Raw genomic sequence first — 16,685 nt, forward strand, 5'->3', positions numbered from 1 at the left:
GTCCCAAGGCACCACACGACAGTATAATTTTTTGGCTACTGGACAAACTCTTAAAGCAATTTACCCATCTCATAAATTGATAGGAGATATAGCTAAGATTTGCCATAATTCTCTGAATATCAGGACTCCCCATTGATCCTTAGAATGAAGCTGTAGCACTGGTTTAGTTTTGTGACACCCCCCCCCCCCCCCTTTTTTTTTTTTCCTTCTTCATCTTCTTTACAGCCAAGTCCTGGTCACTGATGGTGCAGAAAACTGCAGCACTGCAACCGGGCCCCCACAGAAATGATGGCATCTTCGGGTGAATTTACACTGAATGATTATCGGGACCACTCAATTCTCGATAATAGGCAGGGTAACAGTCTGCCAATTAGCCCAACGAACAAGTAAAACACTTGTTTGTCAGGTGAAATTATTTTGCGCTTGCTTAAAAATAATCAGTGTGTAAAAAGTATAGTAAATATGCTTCTGAGAATTATGACCGTTACACGTACAGAACGATCTATTACTGTATGAATCACTAGCGCGATCGGACGATCTAAACAGGCTATTTAGGGTCTGCTGAAATAAGCTATTACGGGACTAACAAGCAGCCAATCGACGTTCGTTTTACAGCCGCAGGTTGCCTTATGTAAATGTACCCTTGAAATAGGTTAATAAAGACCCTTCAACAGCAAATGTAACAGTGTCTATAACAAAATTAGTTTAATGCATAAAACATTGTCTGACATTTTCAAGTATACAAATGGTTTGCAAATGCATAACAGCAAATCTACTGTAAGTGGGTTCATTATGCAACATAATACTCATTTGTAATGAGAAATTTACATGGTAAATGTCATCAATCTATTCATGTCACCAACCTGACACCCACACAAGCCCTAGGTGCTCCATCTGTGAAAGATCCTGAAATGATGACTTACCGGGATTCCCTAAGGCAGTGGCGCAGCTTTAAAATTGTGGGCCCCAACGAAAAATCTTTAGAGCTCCAATTATCACATCTTTAATATTATTAGTCTCACCATCTTCTCATAGCTCGCAACCCCTGCACCCACTATAGTTATGTCCTGTAGTGCAGCAGTATTCACCCAGGAAAGTTCAAAGTAAATGTCTTTCTTTTTCCAAAACTCACAAATTAAAGGCAAACGGTGTCCCCGGATCACAGCCGGGTCATCAAAACAGTTCGCTTCCAAACCCATTGCCGTGGGCGACGGAAACCGTATCTCTCCGTGGTGCACCAGTTACGTTGCCTTCACAGGCCTGTGTTATGCCTTCACACAGGCTTGTAGTGCACAGAGCCTCCTGCTCTGCAGCTAGCAAACCAAACACTGACACACCCAAACCTTTGCTGAGATTTAAACGTGAATCCAGGACAAGAGCCAGTTCTAAGACGCTCACTAGAGGCAGCGATCCACCCCACTACCATCCTGTAGATCACTCCAGAAATAAAAGCCCAGGTCAAAGTTTTCTTAAATTCAACTTGGTCAAATAGCTTGACCAAGTCTGAACTTTTTAGTTTATTTTTCACTGCAACCACAGCTGTGTCTGTGATTGCAATACACTCCAGTGGGTTCAATATTCCTCTATGCGCATTCTAGGGGATATGTACCGCCTCTCGCATACAATTCCCCTCACTGTCTCACAGTCCCTAATCTAAGGACTAGAAAACACTGGTTTAACCCCTTAATGACCGGTGCATTTTCCATTTTTGCGTTTTCATTTTTTGCTCCCCTTCTTTCCAGAGCCAGAACTTTTTTATTCTTTGTTCAATATGGCCTTGTGAGGGTTTATTTTTGGGAGGACAAGTTATACTTTTAAACGCCATCACTGGTTTTACCATATTGTGTACTGGAAAACGGGAAAAAAATTCAAAGTGTGGTGAAATTGCAAAAAAAAATGCAATTCCACAGTTTTTTTTTACCACGTTCACTGAATGCTAAAACTGACCTGCCATTCTTATTCTCCAGGTCATTACAAGTTCGTAGAAACCAAACATGTATAGGTTTAAGTGGCGAAAAAAAATTCCAAAGTTTGCTAAAAAAAAAAAAAAATGGTGCAATTTTCCGAGACCCGTGGCGTCTCCATTTTTCGGGATCTGGGGCCGGGTGAGGGCTTATTTTTTGCGCGCCGGGCTGCCGTTTTTTATTAATACCATTTTGGGGTAGATCTGATGTTTTGATCGCCCGTTATTGCATTTTATTGCAATGTTGCGGTGACCAAAAAAAAATTTATTCTGCCGTTTGGAATTATTTTTCTCGTTACGCCGTTTACCGATCGGATTAATTCTTTTTTCATATTGATAGATCGGGCGATTCTGAACGCGGCAATACCAAATATGTGTATGTGGGATTTATTTTTTATTATTTTATTTTGAATGGGGCAAAAGGGGGGTGATTTAAACTTTTTAAAAATATAAAACATTTTTTTTTACACTTTTTGCATGCTTCAAGTCTCCATAAAAGACTAGAAGCAGCAGCGGTGCGATCACCACTGCTACATAGAGGCGATGAGCAGATCGCATCTATGTTGTAGAAATGCTCACTTGCTACGAGCGACGCCCACTGGGTGGTGCTCATAGCAATGGAGACATGACAACCACAGGGGTCTGCAGACCCCGGGTTGTCATGCTAACCCATTGGTGACCCGCGATTACGTGATGGGGTCGCTGATGGGTGTGGCCTAGGACGCGCTTCCCAGAAAAGCAAGTTAAATGCCGCTGTCAAAGATCGACAGCGGCATTTAACTGGTTAACAGCCGCGGGTGGATCGCGATAACACCCACGGCTGTTGCGGGCACATGTCAGCTGTATAAATCAGGTGACATGTGCCCGGTTCAGCGGGGGCTCACCACCAGAGCCCCCGCTGAACCGGCCTTTCCGACGTGGTGCGTACTATTACTGACCACGTCGGAGAGGGGTTAAATACACAGCACACCCACATACTGCAAACAATGAGAGGTCACTCACAACTAAAATTTCAGCAATATTATATTATGAAGTGCCAGACAGGGGCGGACATATCATTGGTGTAACCACATAGGGGCCCAATATGTTTTCTACTATCAATTAGACTGCACATAAGGATATGAATTAATAAACTCCATAGTTCACAATTACTGGTAGATTGTTAGAGAGAAAATAATTAGGCGCTTCATGATGAGATATGGGATATGAGGAAGCCAACATACAGCTCTTGCAAAGGGGCCCTCTACTATCTGTGTCCGCCCCTGGTGTGAGTGCTACTGGTGCCAACCTAAATGAGCATAAAATCACGTGTCCATGGCACAACTATGTATGAAATCAAAGGAACACAGTCTGGACCCATAGATTTGTATGGCTGCAGGATTATGGCTCTATACAACTCTGATCTTGTACTACCTGACATATGACAGTATAGAATATGGACTAACATATACATGCACAATACGTCAGGAGGCTGTGACTTTTAGTTTTTGTTTTTTTGTGTAGTATACATTATGGACTGTCATGGCTTGCACAGCAGAGGATCGCAGCATGTATCTGCAGCTTCTTTATGACATTTCCAGGAGCGTGGACAGTCATAAAGAAGGTGTGCAGGCATAGATTCCAAGTGGAGAGCAAGCAGAGGCTAAATAGATTATGGCTGCTTGCCAGGGGCTGACCAGGCCCCCTGATTGCGGGCTGAATAGGACATATCAGGGGGCTGGCAGCTACTAGAAGGGAGCAGGCCACAACCCCTGATCTGAGATGTAATGTCCCAGAAGGGAGGAGGAGCACCAAGAAGCAGGTCCGGTGTCACTCTGGATTGCAGTTAGTATGAGGGTGAGAAACAGCGCTATTCATGCCATCTTTATAGCTTATGAAGGCATGGCCGTTAAAAAATTATCCCATCTCCCCGGAAAACCCCTTTCACATTTATGGTTTGGTTGTCCAAACCTAAAACTGTCACAAACCAACTACAAAAAAAAGCTGTCCAGAAAACGGTCATCTAAAGTCCCGAATATTGGGCCAACTTAGGCTGTAGTATGGTCTGAAATGCCAACACTAGTGAAATCATAGGACTGACGAAGTCCCGAAAAGTGTCATCAACTTACCTTTTCTGCATCTTACAAAGACAAGAAGGTTGGTACCGAAAATCTCAAATATTGACTTAGCAGACCGCAGTACAAATTTCCATGGATCTAATGTCTAGTCCTTGTGTTACTTGACCCAAAGAATTCGCTTCTTATTTGCAGGCCGCAGCAATGGCTTCTTTGCAGCAACTTGACCATACCGGACAGCTTCTCGCAAACTTTTCTGGAGAGATGATGTTGAGATGTGTCTGCTAATTGAAGTCTGCGTATAATTTATCCTCTTGAGTTAGTCTTCATAAGAGCCAGTTTCATTATAGAGGTTGATGGTTTTCATGATTGCACTTGAGGACACCTTCAATGTTGTAGTGCAAACACTTTCTGAAGGCTTTCGTCAAGAGTTCATTTGTGGAATCACCGGCCTTCAGAAAATGTTTGCGAAATAAGGTGTTTTGAGGAGGCGTTCAGAAGGCCGGTGATTCCACAAATGAACTCTTGACGAAGCATACCTGTTCATTGGAAGCCATCTGATGAAGGGGTGTAAGGCGGTCATCCGACTAAAAGGGTGGTACAGAGAAGAATCTAAAGTTTAATACATATTCTACTTTGTTTCACACATTTTTTTTTACTCCTTACTTCCATGTGTTCTTTTGTGGTTTTACTACCTTCAGGCTGAATCTACAATGTGCACATATCAGTAAGAACAAGGGAAACCATTGTATGAACAGGTGTGGCCAAATACTGTATATCGGTGCTTGATTTTTTTCCCAGTAACATTGATGACCATCTCCAGGGGAGGAGTCCTGAGGAGATAATTTGCATATTCCCACTGCATTTTGGGGTAAGTGAAGAGTCTCCGCGAGCTCAAAGAACACTGGATTTTGGCTGTTGGAGCTGAAAAGAGGACATCGGTAAACCGCGCGCCTACCGTCGCGCGCATTTTGAAGCTTTTTTTTAAGCTTTTTTCACTGTTTTCAGAACATTAACAATAAGAACATGGAAGAGTCCAGGAGCCATTTGGTGAGCTGCATATCCTGCTACATGTTCACAGACTTGCCAGTGGAAAAGCCAAACTTCACATGCCAGAAATGCAAGTTTGTGTCCCTGTTGGAGGAAAAGTTGCGAAATCTAGAAGAGAGGTTAACTACCTTGAAAATCATTAAGGAAGGTGAAGAGTTCTTAGACAGAGCAGAATTATCTCTTCATGATTCAGAAAGAGAAGAAATTCGAACTGCACCTGACGAAACAGAGGAATGGAAGTATGTGACCCACAGAAGCAGGAGGATCGAGAGGCAGTCAGCACCCATACTGCTCAGGAACCAGTACCAGGCTCTCACGCAGGAGAACCATGAAGAAATACAGCAAAATAAGACTTTGCCAGCAATGAATAACCTTGTAAGCCCTCAGAATCCTCCTGGATGGAGAAAGAAGAATGTTGTGAAGAAAAAACGGAGAGTGGTGGTCATGGGGGATTCCCTGTTAAGAGGAACAGAGGCTGCTATCTGCAGACCAGACATAACCTCAAGAGAAATGTGCTGTCTTCCAGGAGCAAAAATTAAAGATGTGTCTGACAGGATATCAAGACTCTTCAGACCTACAGATCACTACCCATTCCTGCTAATATATGTGGGGACAAATGACACCGCAAGAAAGGACCTGGAAACCATCTGCAGTGACTTTGAAGACTTAGGCAAGAAAGTGAAAGAATTGGGAGCGCAGGTGGTCTTCTCATCCATCCTCCCAGTGGATGGCCATGGAACAATGAGGTGGAATAAGATTCTACAGGTGAACAACTGGCTACGTCGATGGTGCCGTCAACAAGGATTTGGATTTCTGGATCACGGAATGAATTACCTATACGATGGACTACTTGCTAGAGATGGGGTGCACCTTACGAAGACTGGAAAATATGTATTTGGAAGTCGCCTTGCTACACTCATCAGAAGAGCTTTAAACTAGAACAATGTGGGAAGGGAAGCAAAAGGCCAGAAAAAGCAATACAGCTGACAAATACTATTGAGATCTCTGCTACTGGAAGTGGAAAGGAAGAACAAAGACAAAACAATTTAAATAATAAAAATATGGGAGGAAGAGAAACCAATCACAAACTAAAATGTTTTTATACAAATGCACAAAGCATGGGCAACAAACAAGGAGAATTGGAACTACTAATGCAGGAAAAGGAATATGATGTTATTGGAATCACTGAAACTTGGTGGGACGATACACATGATTGGAATAAAAGGCTAAAAGGATACAACTTATTTGCAAGAAACAGACTTGATAAACGAGGAGGAGGTGTTGCATTGTATGTTAGAAAAGCGTATTTCTGCACAGACATTGAAGCTTCAGAGACTGGGAGTTCTGTGGAAACTGTTTGGGTAAGAATACAAGGAGAGAACAACGGAAAGGACACCATTGTAGGCATTTACTACAGGCCACCTGGGCAAGCTGAAGATATGGATGAACTCTTTATGTATCAAATGACCAAGTTCTCCAAAAAATACGACGTAGTGGTCATGGGAGATTTCAACTATCCAGACATTTGTTGGGAATCTTTCTCAAATAAAACTAACAGGTCAAGCAAATTCTTATCCTCTCTTGCTGACAACTTTATCTTCCAAAAGGTAGGGGAGAAAACAAGGGGATCTGCTACTTTGGATCTAATCCTTATAAACAGGGAGGAAATGGTTGAGGAGGTAAAGGTGGCTGGGACCCTAGGAGGCAGCGATCATGCTATTATAGAATTTTGGATAACTAGAGGAGGAAGACATATGAAGACTCAAACTTCAAGGTTAGATTTTAGAAAGGCAGATTTTAAGAGACTCAGAAAGAGAATAGGAGGGATCCAATGGCTGGATGTCCTTAAGGACAAAAATGTCCAGGAAGGATGGGAAATTTTTAAAAATGAGATTCTCAAAGCACAATCGTTAACAATCCCGAAAAGTAGGAAGAATGGGAAGCATTTAAGGAAACCAGGATGGATGAACACAGAACTTAAACACATGCTAAAAAGAAAGAAAGAAATGTTTATTAAATGGAAAGAGGGAGGCATATCTAAAGAAGATTATAATGCAGTCTGCAGATCCTGCAGGGCACGTATCAGGTTAGCTAAAGCTGACAATGAATTAAGGCTTGCAAGAGATGTCAAAAGCAATAAAAAAGGATTTTGGGGGTATGTCAAAAGTAAAAGAAAAGTCAAAGATGCTATAGGATTTTTACAGGATGAAAATGGAGAAATGGTAAGAGAGGATGTTGAGAAGGCCGAACTTTTTAATTCCTATTTTGCATCTGTTTCCTCTCAGAAAGAAAATGTAACATCAACTGATCTTCACTGTCCTTTTAAAGGAATAGAGGAATCCAAGTTATCTGTAAACAGAAAGATTGTGAGGGAATATTTAGCGAACATAAATGAGTTCAAGTCTCCAGGTCCAGATGAATTACACCCCAGAGTACTGAAGGAGATCGTAGAAGAAATTTTAGAACCACTCTCCATAATCTTTGAAAATTCTTGGAGAACAGGAGAAGTCCCAGAAGACTGGAGAAGAGCAAATGTTGTTCCTATCTTCAAAAAGGGGAAGAAGGTGGACCCAGGGAACTATAGGCCGGTGAGTCTGACTTCTATACCAGGAAAGATCTTTGAACAAATTATTAAACAACATGTATGTAAGTACATGGATAAGAATGAAGTGATTAACCAGAGTCAGCATGGGTTTGTAACTAACAAGTCATGTCAGACTAACTTAATTTCCTTCTATGACAGAATCACTGACTGGGTGGATCAGGGAAATGCTGTAGATATAGTATATCTTGACTTCAGCAAAGCATTTGACAAAGTATCTCACACCATCCTTATTGAAAAAATGACCAAGTATGCAATGGACCAGGCAACTGTTAGGTGGATTCATAACTGGCTTAGTGATCGGACTCAAAGGGTGGTTGTAAATGGCTTCACATCCAGCTGGATGAATGTCTCAAGTGGGGTACCACAGGGCTCCGTCCTGGGACCTGTATTGTTCAACATCTTTATCAATGATTTAGATGAAGGAATTGAGGGTAAACTGATTAAATTTGCTGATGACACAAAGCTAGGAGGGATAGCTAATACTAGAGAAGAGAGAGAGAGGATTCAAAAAGACCTAAATAAACTGGAGCAGTGGGCAGCAACCAACAGAATGGTTTTTAACAGGGAAAAATGCAAAGTACTACATCTGGGCAATAAAAATGAAAAAAGCATATACAGAATGGGAGGAATAGAGCTAAGCAACAGTACATGTGAAAAAGACTTAGGTATACTAATAGATCATAGACTGAACATGAGTCAACAGTGTGATGCAGCAGCAAAAAAGGCAAATACAATTCTGGGATGTATTAACAGAAGCATACAGTCTAGATCACGTGAAGTCATTATCGGTCTTTACTCCTCTTTGGTCAGACCTCATCTGGAATACTGTGTACAGTTTTGGGCACCACATTTTAAAAAAGACATAGACAAACTAGAGCAAGTTCAGAGAAGAGCGACCAGAATGGTGACTGGTCTGCAAACCATGTCCTATGAGGAACGGTTGCAGGATTTGGGAATGTTTAGCTTACAAAAAAGAAGACTGAGAGCAGACTTAATAGCTGTCTACAAATATGTCAAGGGCTGTCACATTGTAGAAGGATCATCTTTATTCTCATTTGCACAAGGAAAGACTAGAAGCAATGGGATGAAACTAAATGGGAGGAGACACAGATTAGATATTAGAAAAAACTTTTTGACAGTTAGGGTGATTAATGAGTGGAACAGGCTGCCACGAGAGGTGGCGAGTTCCCCTTCAATGGACATCTTCAAACAGAGGCTGGACAGACATCTGTCTGAGATGATCTAGTGAATCCTGCTTTGAGCAGGGGGTTGTACCAGATGACCCAGGAGGTCCCTTCCAACTCTACCATTCTATGATTCTATGATTCTATGATTCTATGATTCTACTAAAAACCTCATTTGTAAAATAGGTCCCCAGCATTTTAATAGCAATATCATTATAGTTACTCCGGCTGGAAAAGTAAATTTGTCTACTCACTTTATTCATCTTGGAAGAAACAGAACATTAATAGTTTTATTGCTGCTAAGTGGAATTATATAACTAGAAAGCACTGTGCTGCACGCAGAGATGAGGTTAGGAGCGAGCCAATGCTTTGTAATCAATGATTAAATAAACCTCAATTCTGTCCAGACTGCAGTCTACTGAAATCAGCAAAAAAAAGTCTAAGAAGAAAGCGCCTAACAAGGAGTCTGTTCTGCCAGGTACCTCCTCCATCCATATATTCCAGGAAAAGCTGAATGCGCTCATCTGCCTTAACCAGATCGGATCAACTTTATTCATATTAACCAAAAGCATGTAAACAATAAAATAAACAGGTTATATTTCCTGATTGCAGATTCTCACAGACTATGCTCACGTCCCGTAGCCATTTCCCTTTTTGGATGATAAAGACAGAAATAAATGATCCAGTGCAGGAGGTATTCATTTGACTGGGGACAGAACAGTCCCTAATGTCTTGCATTTGACTTACACGCATGCCTCTTCAGAAAGGAGTTATCCAGGACTATTTAACTTTTTTTTACTACAGGCTCAAGAACTAACAGTCAAGTAGTTGCTTCCTACCTGCCTGTTGTGCTCCATGCCACAGACGGCTCCTGCCAGCGATTCAAAGGCTTCCACTGACGTCACTTCCATAAAGCAGCGGCTTCTCCAACTCTCCTCTATTGACGGGGCGTAACTGCTGATATCTGTAACATCCCTGGCTGCGTGCTTGCATAGTGCACCACCTACCACTATGCAAGACCGCAATCTTACCTGTCAGTCCAGCCTACAAACCTTGTTCCAGTTCATGCTGTGTGCATGTCTCTTCACTGACTGCTTAGGGCGGCGGCCCGATTACTTCCTGATTCTTATAGCTGCTGTGGGCGCACCCCTAATGCGTCTCCAGCCTATTGCTGTGAGTCACTGGATATTTAAACCCCCTCCACCCAGAAGGAGGGGCCTGAGCAACACCTTCACTCAGTTAGTCTTTGCTACTGAATTGCCAGGTCCTGTCCTGTTTCTAGTCTGTTTCCGCCACTCTGGGGGCTGTATACCCAGGCTCGTTCTTGTATCTCTTTGCAGTAGCAGTTCCTGTCTGAACTGTATCCTAGCCTGTTACCCGTTTGTCTCTATGTCCGTACCTTCCCTTTTCCTGCAGTATCTGAACCTGCACCTAACTCCAACTCATTGTCTCTGTACTTCTGTTTGTGAGTTTTGTGTCCACTGGCTACTTCATAGGAAATACCTTGTGTGTATCTGGTTCTGCTTGTCCCTTTTCCCTTCCTCCGTATCTTCCTCCTGTGTTCTAGCCATCTTCCTGTATTTTCCAGTCTGTTCCATGTGAACAGAGCCCTGTCTTCTCTGCCTTGCCCACCGCTCCGGCGGTTTCTCCCTGCTCTGACTTGCCCACCGCTCCGGCGGTTTCCGCTCCGCTCTGCTTGCTCACCGCACCTCTCTGCTCGGCCTTGTCCTCCGCTCCGGCGGTTTCGCTTTACTCTGCTTGTCTACCGCATCTGCGGCTCTGTACCTGTCTCCCAGTCTGTACTGGACCCTATCCAGCCTGCGCTCCAACCTGCTAGTTCCTCCCTGTCTGCACTCCAGCCGTGCTTGCCAGTATCTCCCTGTCTGCATACCAGCCGTGCTTGCCAGTGCCCACCTGTCTGCATACCAGCCGTGCTTGCCAGTGCCCACCTGTCTGCATACCAGCCGTACTTTCCAGTACACACCTGCCTGTATGCCAGTCTAACCTGCCTGTTCCTGCATTCCCCGGTGTGGGTTAACAACTGTGACCGGGGTCTGACCTGGAGTCGCACCTGGTCCCTCTGCTCGGTTCCTCCTTGGTCCACGGAGTCGACTAAGCCGCCGTGCGACCTTGGTCGGATCGGGTTGATACTTAGTTACGCCCCTCTAGGCACTCCTCGGGTCATGGTACAGTGGGATCACTAATCACGCTCACGCCAGTCAGTCCGGGCGCGAGCGTAACAATATCATGCTGACTGACAGCTGGCTCCCCTCAGCCTAACTGCAGTAAGCCAGCGGTCAATCAGTATGACGTCAGCAGTCACGCCCCATCCACAGAGCAGCGCTGAAGAAGAGCTGCAATGCTAACATGGAGCATCTGAACCGCCAGCAGGAGAGGTAGTGAAGACTAAGGGAAAGAAATCGTAATGGATGGTCATCCGTTATATCATAAAATACCGGATCTGTTTTTAACCCCTTCATGCTCCATCACACACTACTACATCATGAAAAAAGTGTCAGGGAATTTGGAGCAGGCTCAGAAGCAAAGACCGCTCCACATAGGACAGATGCCAGATATATTATATAGCCGACATCTGCCCCTAACAGCAGCAATCGGTGCACCTGAAAATCGCTGCTGTTAACATCTTAAATGTGCTGTTAAGCACTGACAGTGGCATTTAAGCACTGCGATCCACCCGAGACACCGAGACATTATGGGTTGGTAGTCAAGGATGTGCTGATCGCCCCCCAAAACCTGTCAAGTGATGTCCAGCTTGTGACTGTCATTTTTACTTGAACCTGCGATAATCTGAACGCTTGTACTATATACAGCAATGCCTCAGTATTGCTGTATATAGCAAAAATGACAGTCACAAGCTGGACATCACATGACAGGTTTTAGGGGGCGTTCAGCACGTCCTCGACTATATATTTAAAATTGCCCCCTTTTCTCCTGTTAACAATAAATAAAAATACACATATTTGGTATAATGCATTCAGAAAAGTCAGATTAGAATATTACATTAATTAAGCCGATTGGTAAAAGCTGTAAGAGACAAAAAAGAAAAAAAGCCACAATTACAGTTTTATTGAAAATTCAATAAGATAATCATGCGAAAAAATGGCTCCCATATAGCTCAATTGTTGGAAAACAAAACATTTTTTAACACAATTTTAAGCCAATAAAATAGTAAAAAATAACCTATACATAGTATCTTCATAAATCATACTGATCTGAAGAACCATGATTCCATTTTTACTGCAACATTAACGTCATAAAAATAAAACCCAAAAGAATGGCGTAATTGCGGGGGAGGGTTTCCACCATATCACCGCACTTGGATTTTTTTTTGCCATTTTCCACTTTAGGCCATGTTCACACGTTCAGTATTTGGTCAGTATTTCACATCAGTATGTGCAAGTCAAAACCAGGAGTGGAACAATCAGAGGAAAAGTATAATAGAAACACGTCACCACTTCTGGATTATCAACCACTACTGGTTTTGGATTACAAATAGTGATGTGAAATACTGACCAAATACTGAACGTGGCCTTGGTCTATGTAGGAAAGTGAATGTGAAACAAAACTACAACCCGTCGCACATAAAGAAAGCTCTTTTATGCCTATGTCTGTTCAAAAAAAAGAAAATTAATTAAGTCTATATGAAAAAGGAGAGGAAAAAAATGAAAATGAAAAAAAAAAAAATTGGCTTTGGAGGGAAGGGGTTAAAGCACTGGGTATGACCAAAACACTCGAGACGTTCAGAGACTCTGCGAGTAAGAACGGATTACTGGCAAAAACAGAGGCAAATTGGAAAGCAAAGCCTGAGTCCAAACGAGTGACAACAGGACATGTGAACAGATCCTTATTTTATAGTCTATACATGACGATAGGAGCATCCACCTTCCCTGGAGTAATGGGCACAGTTTTTAGCCCACCGATGCCACATGAATCTGGTACCATGGATTCACGATACGCCAGCCTGCACAATCCTCGCACAAATCATCATGATGGTAAGAAACATTGCCAATCATAAAATGTCACACAGTTATCCTGACATCTTGCTTTCCCTAGTAAGGCGAGTGCTATCAGTATATAATATTAGAAGGCCAGGTGGACCACTGCATTTTAGCTGGAATTCCTATAATGACCACTAGATGGCAGAATAACCATTCACGCTCCCATCACCTACCACCAGTCTGTGATTGTCTTTTTCATTTACTACAGACTGATGATTTTCCTACATTATCAACCATGCTGATAAGTGTCCCTGAGGCCACCCTAAAGGACCTGACTTTCTAGCAAAAGAACTTCCAGGTTGAAGGATCCCACAACCCTGTGCTGCCCTCCTCACAAGTTATCACAAAATCTCCGCTGCCCGGCACCCCCAACAACCTGCTGTTATTAGAACCACATTTTACGTAAGGAAGGCTGCCGGTCAAGAATCTGATGAGCGGAGGTTCTCGCACCCCTGTCCTACCCCAGCTCTGCCCACTGGGTCATGAAGCGAGACCACCAAAAGTCGCAAAAAAATTTTAGTGCACTTTCACACTTAACCAAAATTTTGTGACTTTTCAAAGCTTTTTACACCAGAATTCTGGCGGTAAAGCTTTAATAAATTGGGCCCATATAGTCAGCAATCAGCAGGGAAGTCATCAAGCTTCCTAGTCACACTGACTGTTTCACTATCCATTATAAGGCCTTATTCAGACATCAGTGATGGATCTCGTACACAAAAAAAAGTCTGATTTTTGTTTAGTGTCAGTTTTTAACATCAGTTTGATTTTAATTTTTGTACGAGAATTTTTTTTCAACATTTTTCTATCAAACGTGAAAGTCGGACAGTAGAGAGACAGCATCTGAGACTGAGTGAGGTCCAATTTTTTTTCATGGGCCCATAGAGTCGCTTTGATGAGTTTGAGCCATGACTTGAATCAAAATGGGACGTCTCAGTGTTTTGATAAAGGTCATTCGGTCCGCAAAAATACACGGACATGTGAACAGCCCTATACTATAATGGGTACGCGTTCCATCAGTGAAAACACAGAACTCGTACATGAGAAAGTGATTCAGGCCTTACTCTGATATCACAGATAAACCACATGCCTATTACAGTCTATGTTGCTGTTCAGGTCATTGTTTTTTTTTTTGTGGACTGTGTGAGTTTCGTCCATTTTTAACTCAACTTATGGATCAAAACTACCCACATTTAAGTCTATGAGTCCGTGAGAAACTTGGACAGTACACGATGGCATTCTCCTAACGTTGCAGTTTTTCACTGACTGTTAGTGAGAAGCTTGAAAAAATCAACATCAGTTTTTTTGCATACACGGTTGTTAAAAACAAGCAAATCGGACCAACACCGATTACTCAACTCTGCATGTACGCAAAAAAAAAAAAAAAACCACTTTCATAGATTTGCTATTCAGGAGTCTCAGAAAGCTGGGCGACAAATTCTATTGGAGCTGTCCTATAATCTTATCGATTGTCACACAGCTTTCCTGTAGCAAGATATAATGAAAAAATGGGTAACGAGTATGGGAACGACACTACTGGAAGACATTTAGCAGAGGTTTTTTTTAATCTTTTTTATTATTTATTATTTTTTTATTATCTTAATATCCTGAAGGGCAAAAATTCACATTAAAAGGGAACCTGTCATGTAAAATAACGCTAGTAACCTGCAGATAACTGTGCGGCCGCTGCACTGAGAGCCCCGCTGCCGGAAGGAAATTAACTGTATTTTCCCTCCCCAGCTGGCTCGCTCTTTTAATTATAGGGGTGGCACCGTAACGGTTTCAGTCACAGCTCTGTGTATAGTGAGCGATAGCTGTAACCGCACCCCCAGCACTGACTGACAGCCGGGTCTAATGCTGAGCAGGCTGTCAATCACTGCAGGGGGCGAGGTTACAGCTACCGCTCACTATACACAGAGCTGTGACTGAAACTGTGCTGGCACTGCCCTTATGACTGAAAGAGCGAGCTGACTGCGGGGTGGATATAAGGTTAATACCCTTCCGGCAGCGGGGCTCTCAGTGCAGCGGCTGCACAGTGTCAGAACGCGATTAACCTGCAGATTAAACTCCATATAGCGTTATTTCACATGACAGGTTCCCTTTAAAGTGAATTTACAGTTTTCATTTAAAGGAAAGCTGTCAATAGGATGAACCCTCCTAAGCAGTCTATATGGGCATATAGATCATCAGAAGCTAAATAAAATGATATCTGTGATCCAATGAATGGAAAAAAATCCACTTTCGTCTTGTATGCAAATAAGCTGAAAAGAAAAACGTGGATTTCTCGGGAACCTTTCATAGGATTGTAGATATCATTTGATTCAACTTTCTATGACCTACAAGTCCATATAGACGGCTTAAGATAGCTGATCCTACTGACAGTTGCCCCTTAATTAAAATATATATTCTAAATATTGACCACCTTATTTGTTGGCTTAAAGGAAGAATTTTGTTTTAAAGGGAATCGGTCACCCCCTTGGACGCTTTTAAGCTATTACTATGGGCATACAGGTAATAAAATGGTTAAACTAGTCTTACCTGTATGCCTCATAACTGGGGTTTAGTTGTAGAGAAATGCACTTTTTCTCTTTCATGTTAATGATTTCTTCCAGACTCCGGGGCATGCAGTGCCTGCAAGGAATCTCTGCCTCCTGTCTTCATTACCATACCACCCCTGCCCTGTGACGTGCAGCTATGGCTCCAGACACCCGCGCCTGCGCCCTGCACTATTATCTGTACCTTATCCGTCCTTCTATGGGCAGTGTCTTCATCCTTCTTCTGCGCAGTAGCAGAGACACACCGGCGCCTGCGCAGAAGAACGCACGCCCCGGAGCCTGGAAGAAATCATTAACATAAAAGATTAAAAGTGTATTTCTCAACAACTAGATGGCAGCTATGAGGCATACAGGTAAGACTAGTTTAACAATTCTATCACCAGTATGCCCATAGTAATATCTTAAAAGCGTCCCAGGGGGCGACAGATTCCCTTTAAGGAGGGAATGCACCATCCATAACTGCAGGGAAGTACATGAAAGAGCATAAATCTTAGTTACAAAAGTGTTAATTATCACACTGCCATGCAGTCATCATATTCATATGATACATATATTATTGCACACCCTTACATCATACATATACCAGCAATCCATAGCTTGCCACAACCTGATGTACGGAGGATTGCTGATACTACTGTGGAGATCCAGCGGAAGCGATCACTAGCTGCACATCATCACAATCACTCCCAGTGTGCCAAGTAACAGAGTCTCAGCAGCACAAGCCTCTCTCCTACCTGTCACCACAGCTCCATGTGAACGTGAAGGCAAAACACTCCAGGAAGTGCATCCCAAACACATTGCCCTCTTCAAACATGACTCCTACGGTGTCACAGCTGAGGCAAAAGACCTCACGAGAAGGAGCTTTGCTATTTTGTGAAAACCTGCTGCAGAGCTGGGTTAGCTGGAAAAGCATCATAAAAGGTCCCTCATATTAACAAACACATACAACCAATGTCTGTTCAAACTTGTCATTAAACTTTAATATTAATATCAAAGAATTATATAGTGTAATATTAATGAACCCTAAAAAAATAATAATTTCAGTAATCAGTGGGTATCTGAGTAATGCATAAACATTCTCTTACAAGAGCATTTACCATAGAGAGGTAAACCATACAGTTGCTTTGGGGCCCTTGGAAAGGGGGGCCGAGACCTAAATAATCCTTTGTTATTGGGCAGTAGGAACCTGTGCACCACCATGAGGGTCTATTTGTATCTTTGTTGTGCTGCCTCCATTTTTTTGCATATGACGCGCCCC

At 42.7% G+C, this 16,685-nt stretch overlaps 1 protein-coding gene across 2 annotated transcripts in view; it reads right to left on the bottom strand.

Annotated features, from left to right (window-relative positions):
• Positions 1 to 16,210, bottom strand: part of CHGB (chromogranin B) — a 220,947-nt gene extending 204,737 nt beyond the window's left edge. The window contains exons 1-2 of one of the 2 annotated variants that reach the window (XM_073672261.1): positions 16,162 to 16,210; positions 15,612 to 15,706 (exon numbers count right to left, since the gene is read on the bottom strand). Coding sequence is in view for 1 of the 2 variants with exons in the window: in XM_073672260.1 (XP_073528361.1) it covers positions 15,998 to 16,021 (24 nt within the window). In the remaining variant the exon portion in view is untranslated. Of the gene's footprint in view, positions 1 to 15,611; positions 15,707 to 15,997; positions 16,037 to 16,161 lie in introns of those variants that run through there. The other variant, XM_073672260.1, reaches the window with a different exon arrangement.
• Between the last annotated feature and the right edge of the window lie 475 nt (positions 16,211 to 16,685).

This window comes from Phyllobates terribilis, unplaced genomic scaffold (assembly GCF_046119375.1).
Source record: "Phyllobates terribilis strain yellow unplaced genomic scaffold, ASM4611937v1 Scaffold_3__8_contigs__length_932513732, whole genome shotgun sequence".
NCBI lineage: Eukaryota > Metazoa > Chordata > Amphibia > Anura > Dendrobatidae > Phyllobates > Phyllobates terribilis.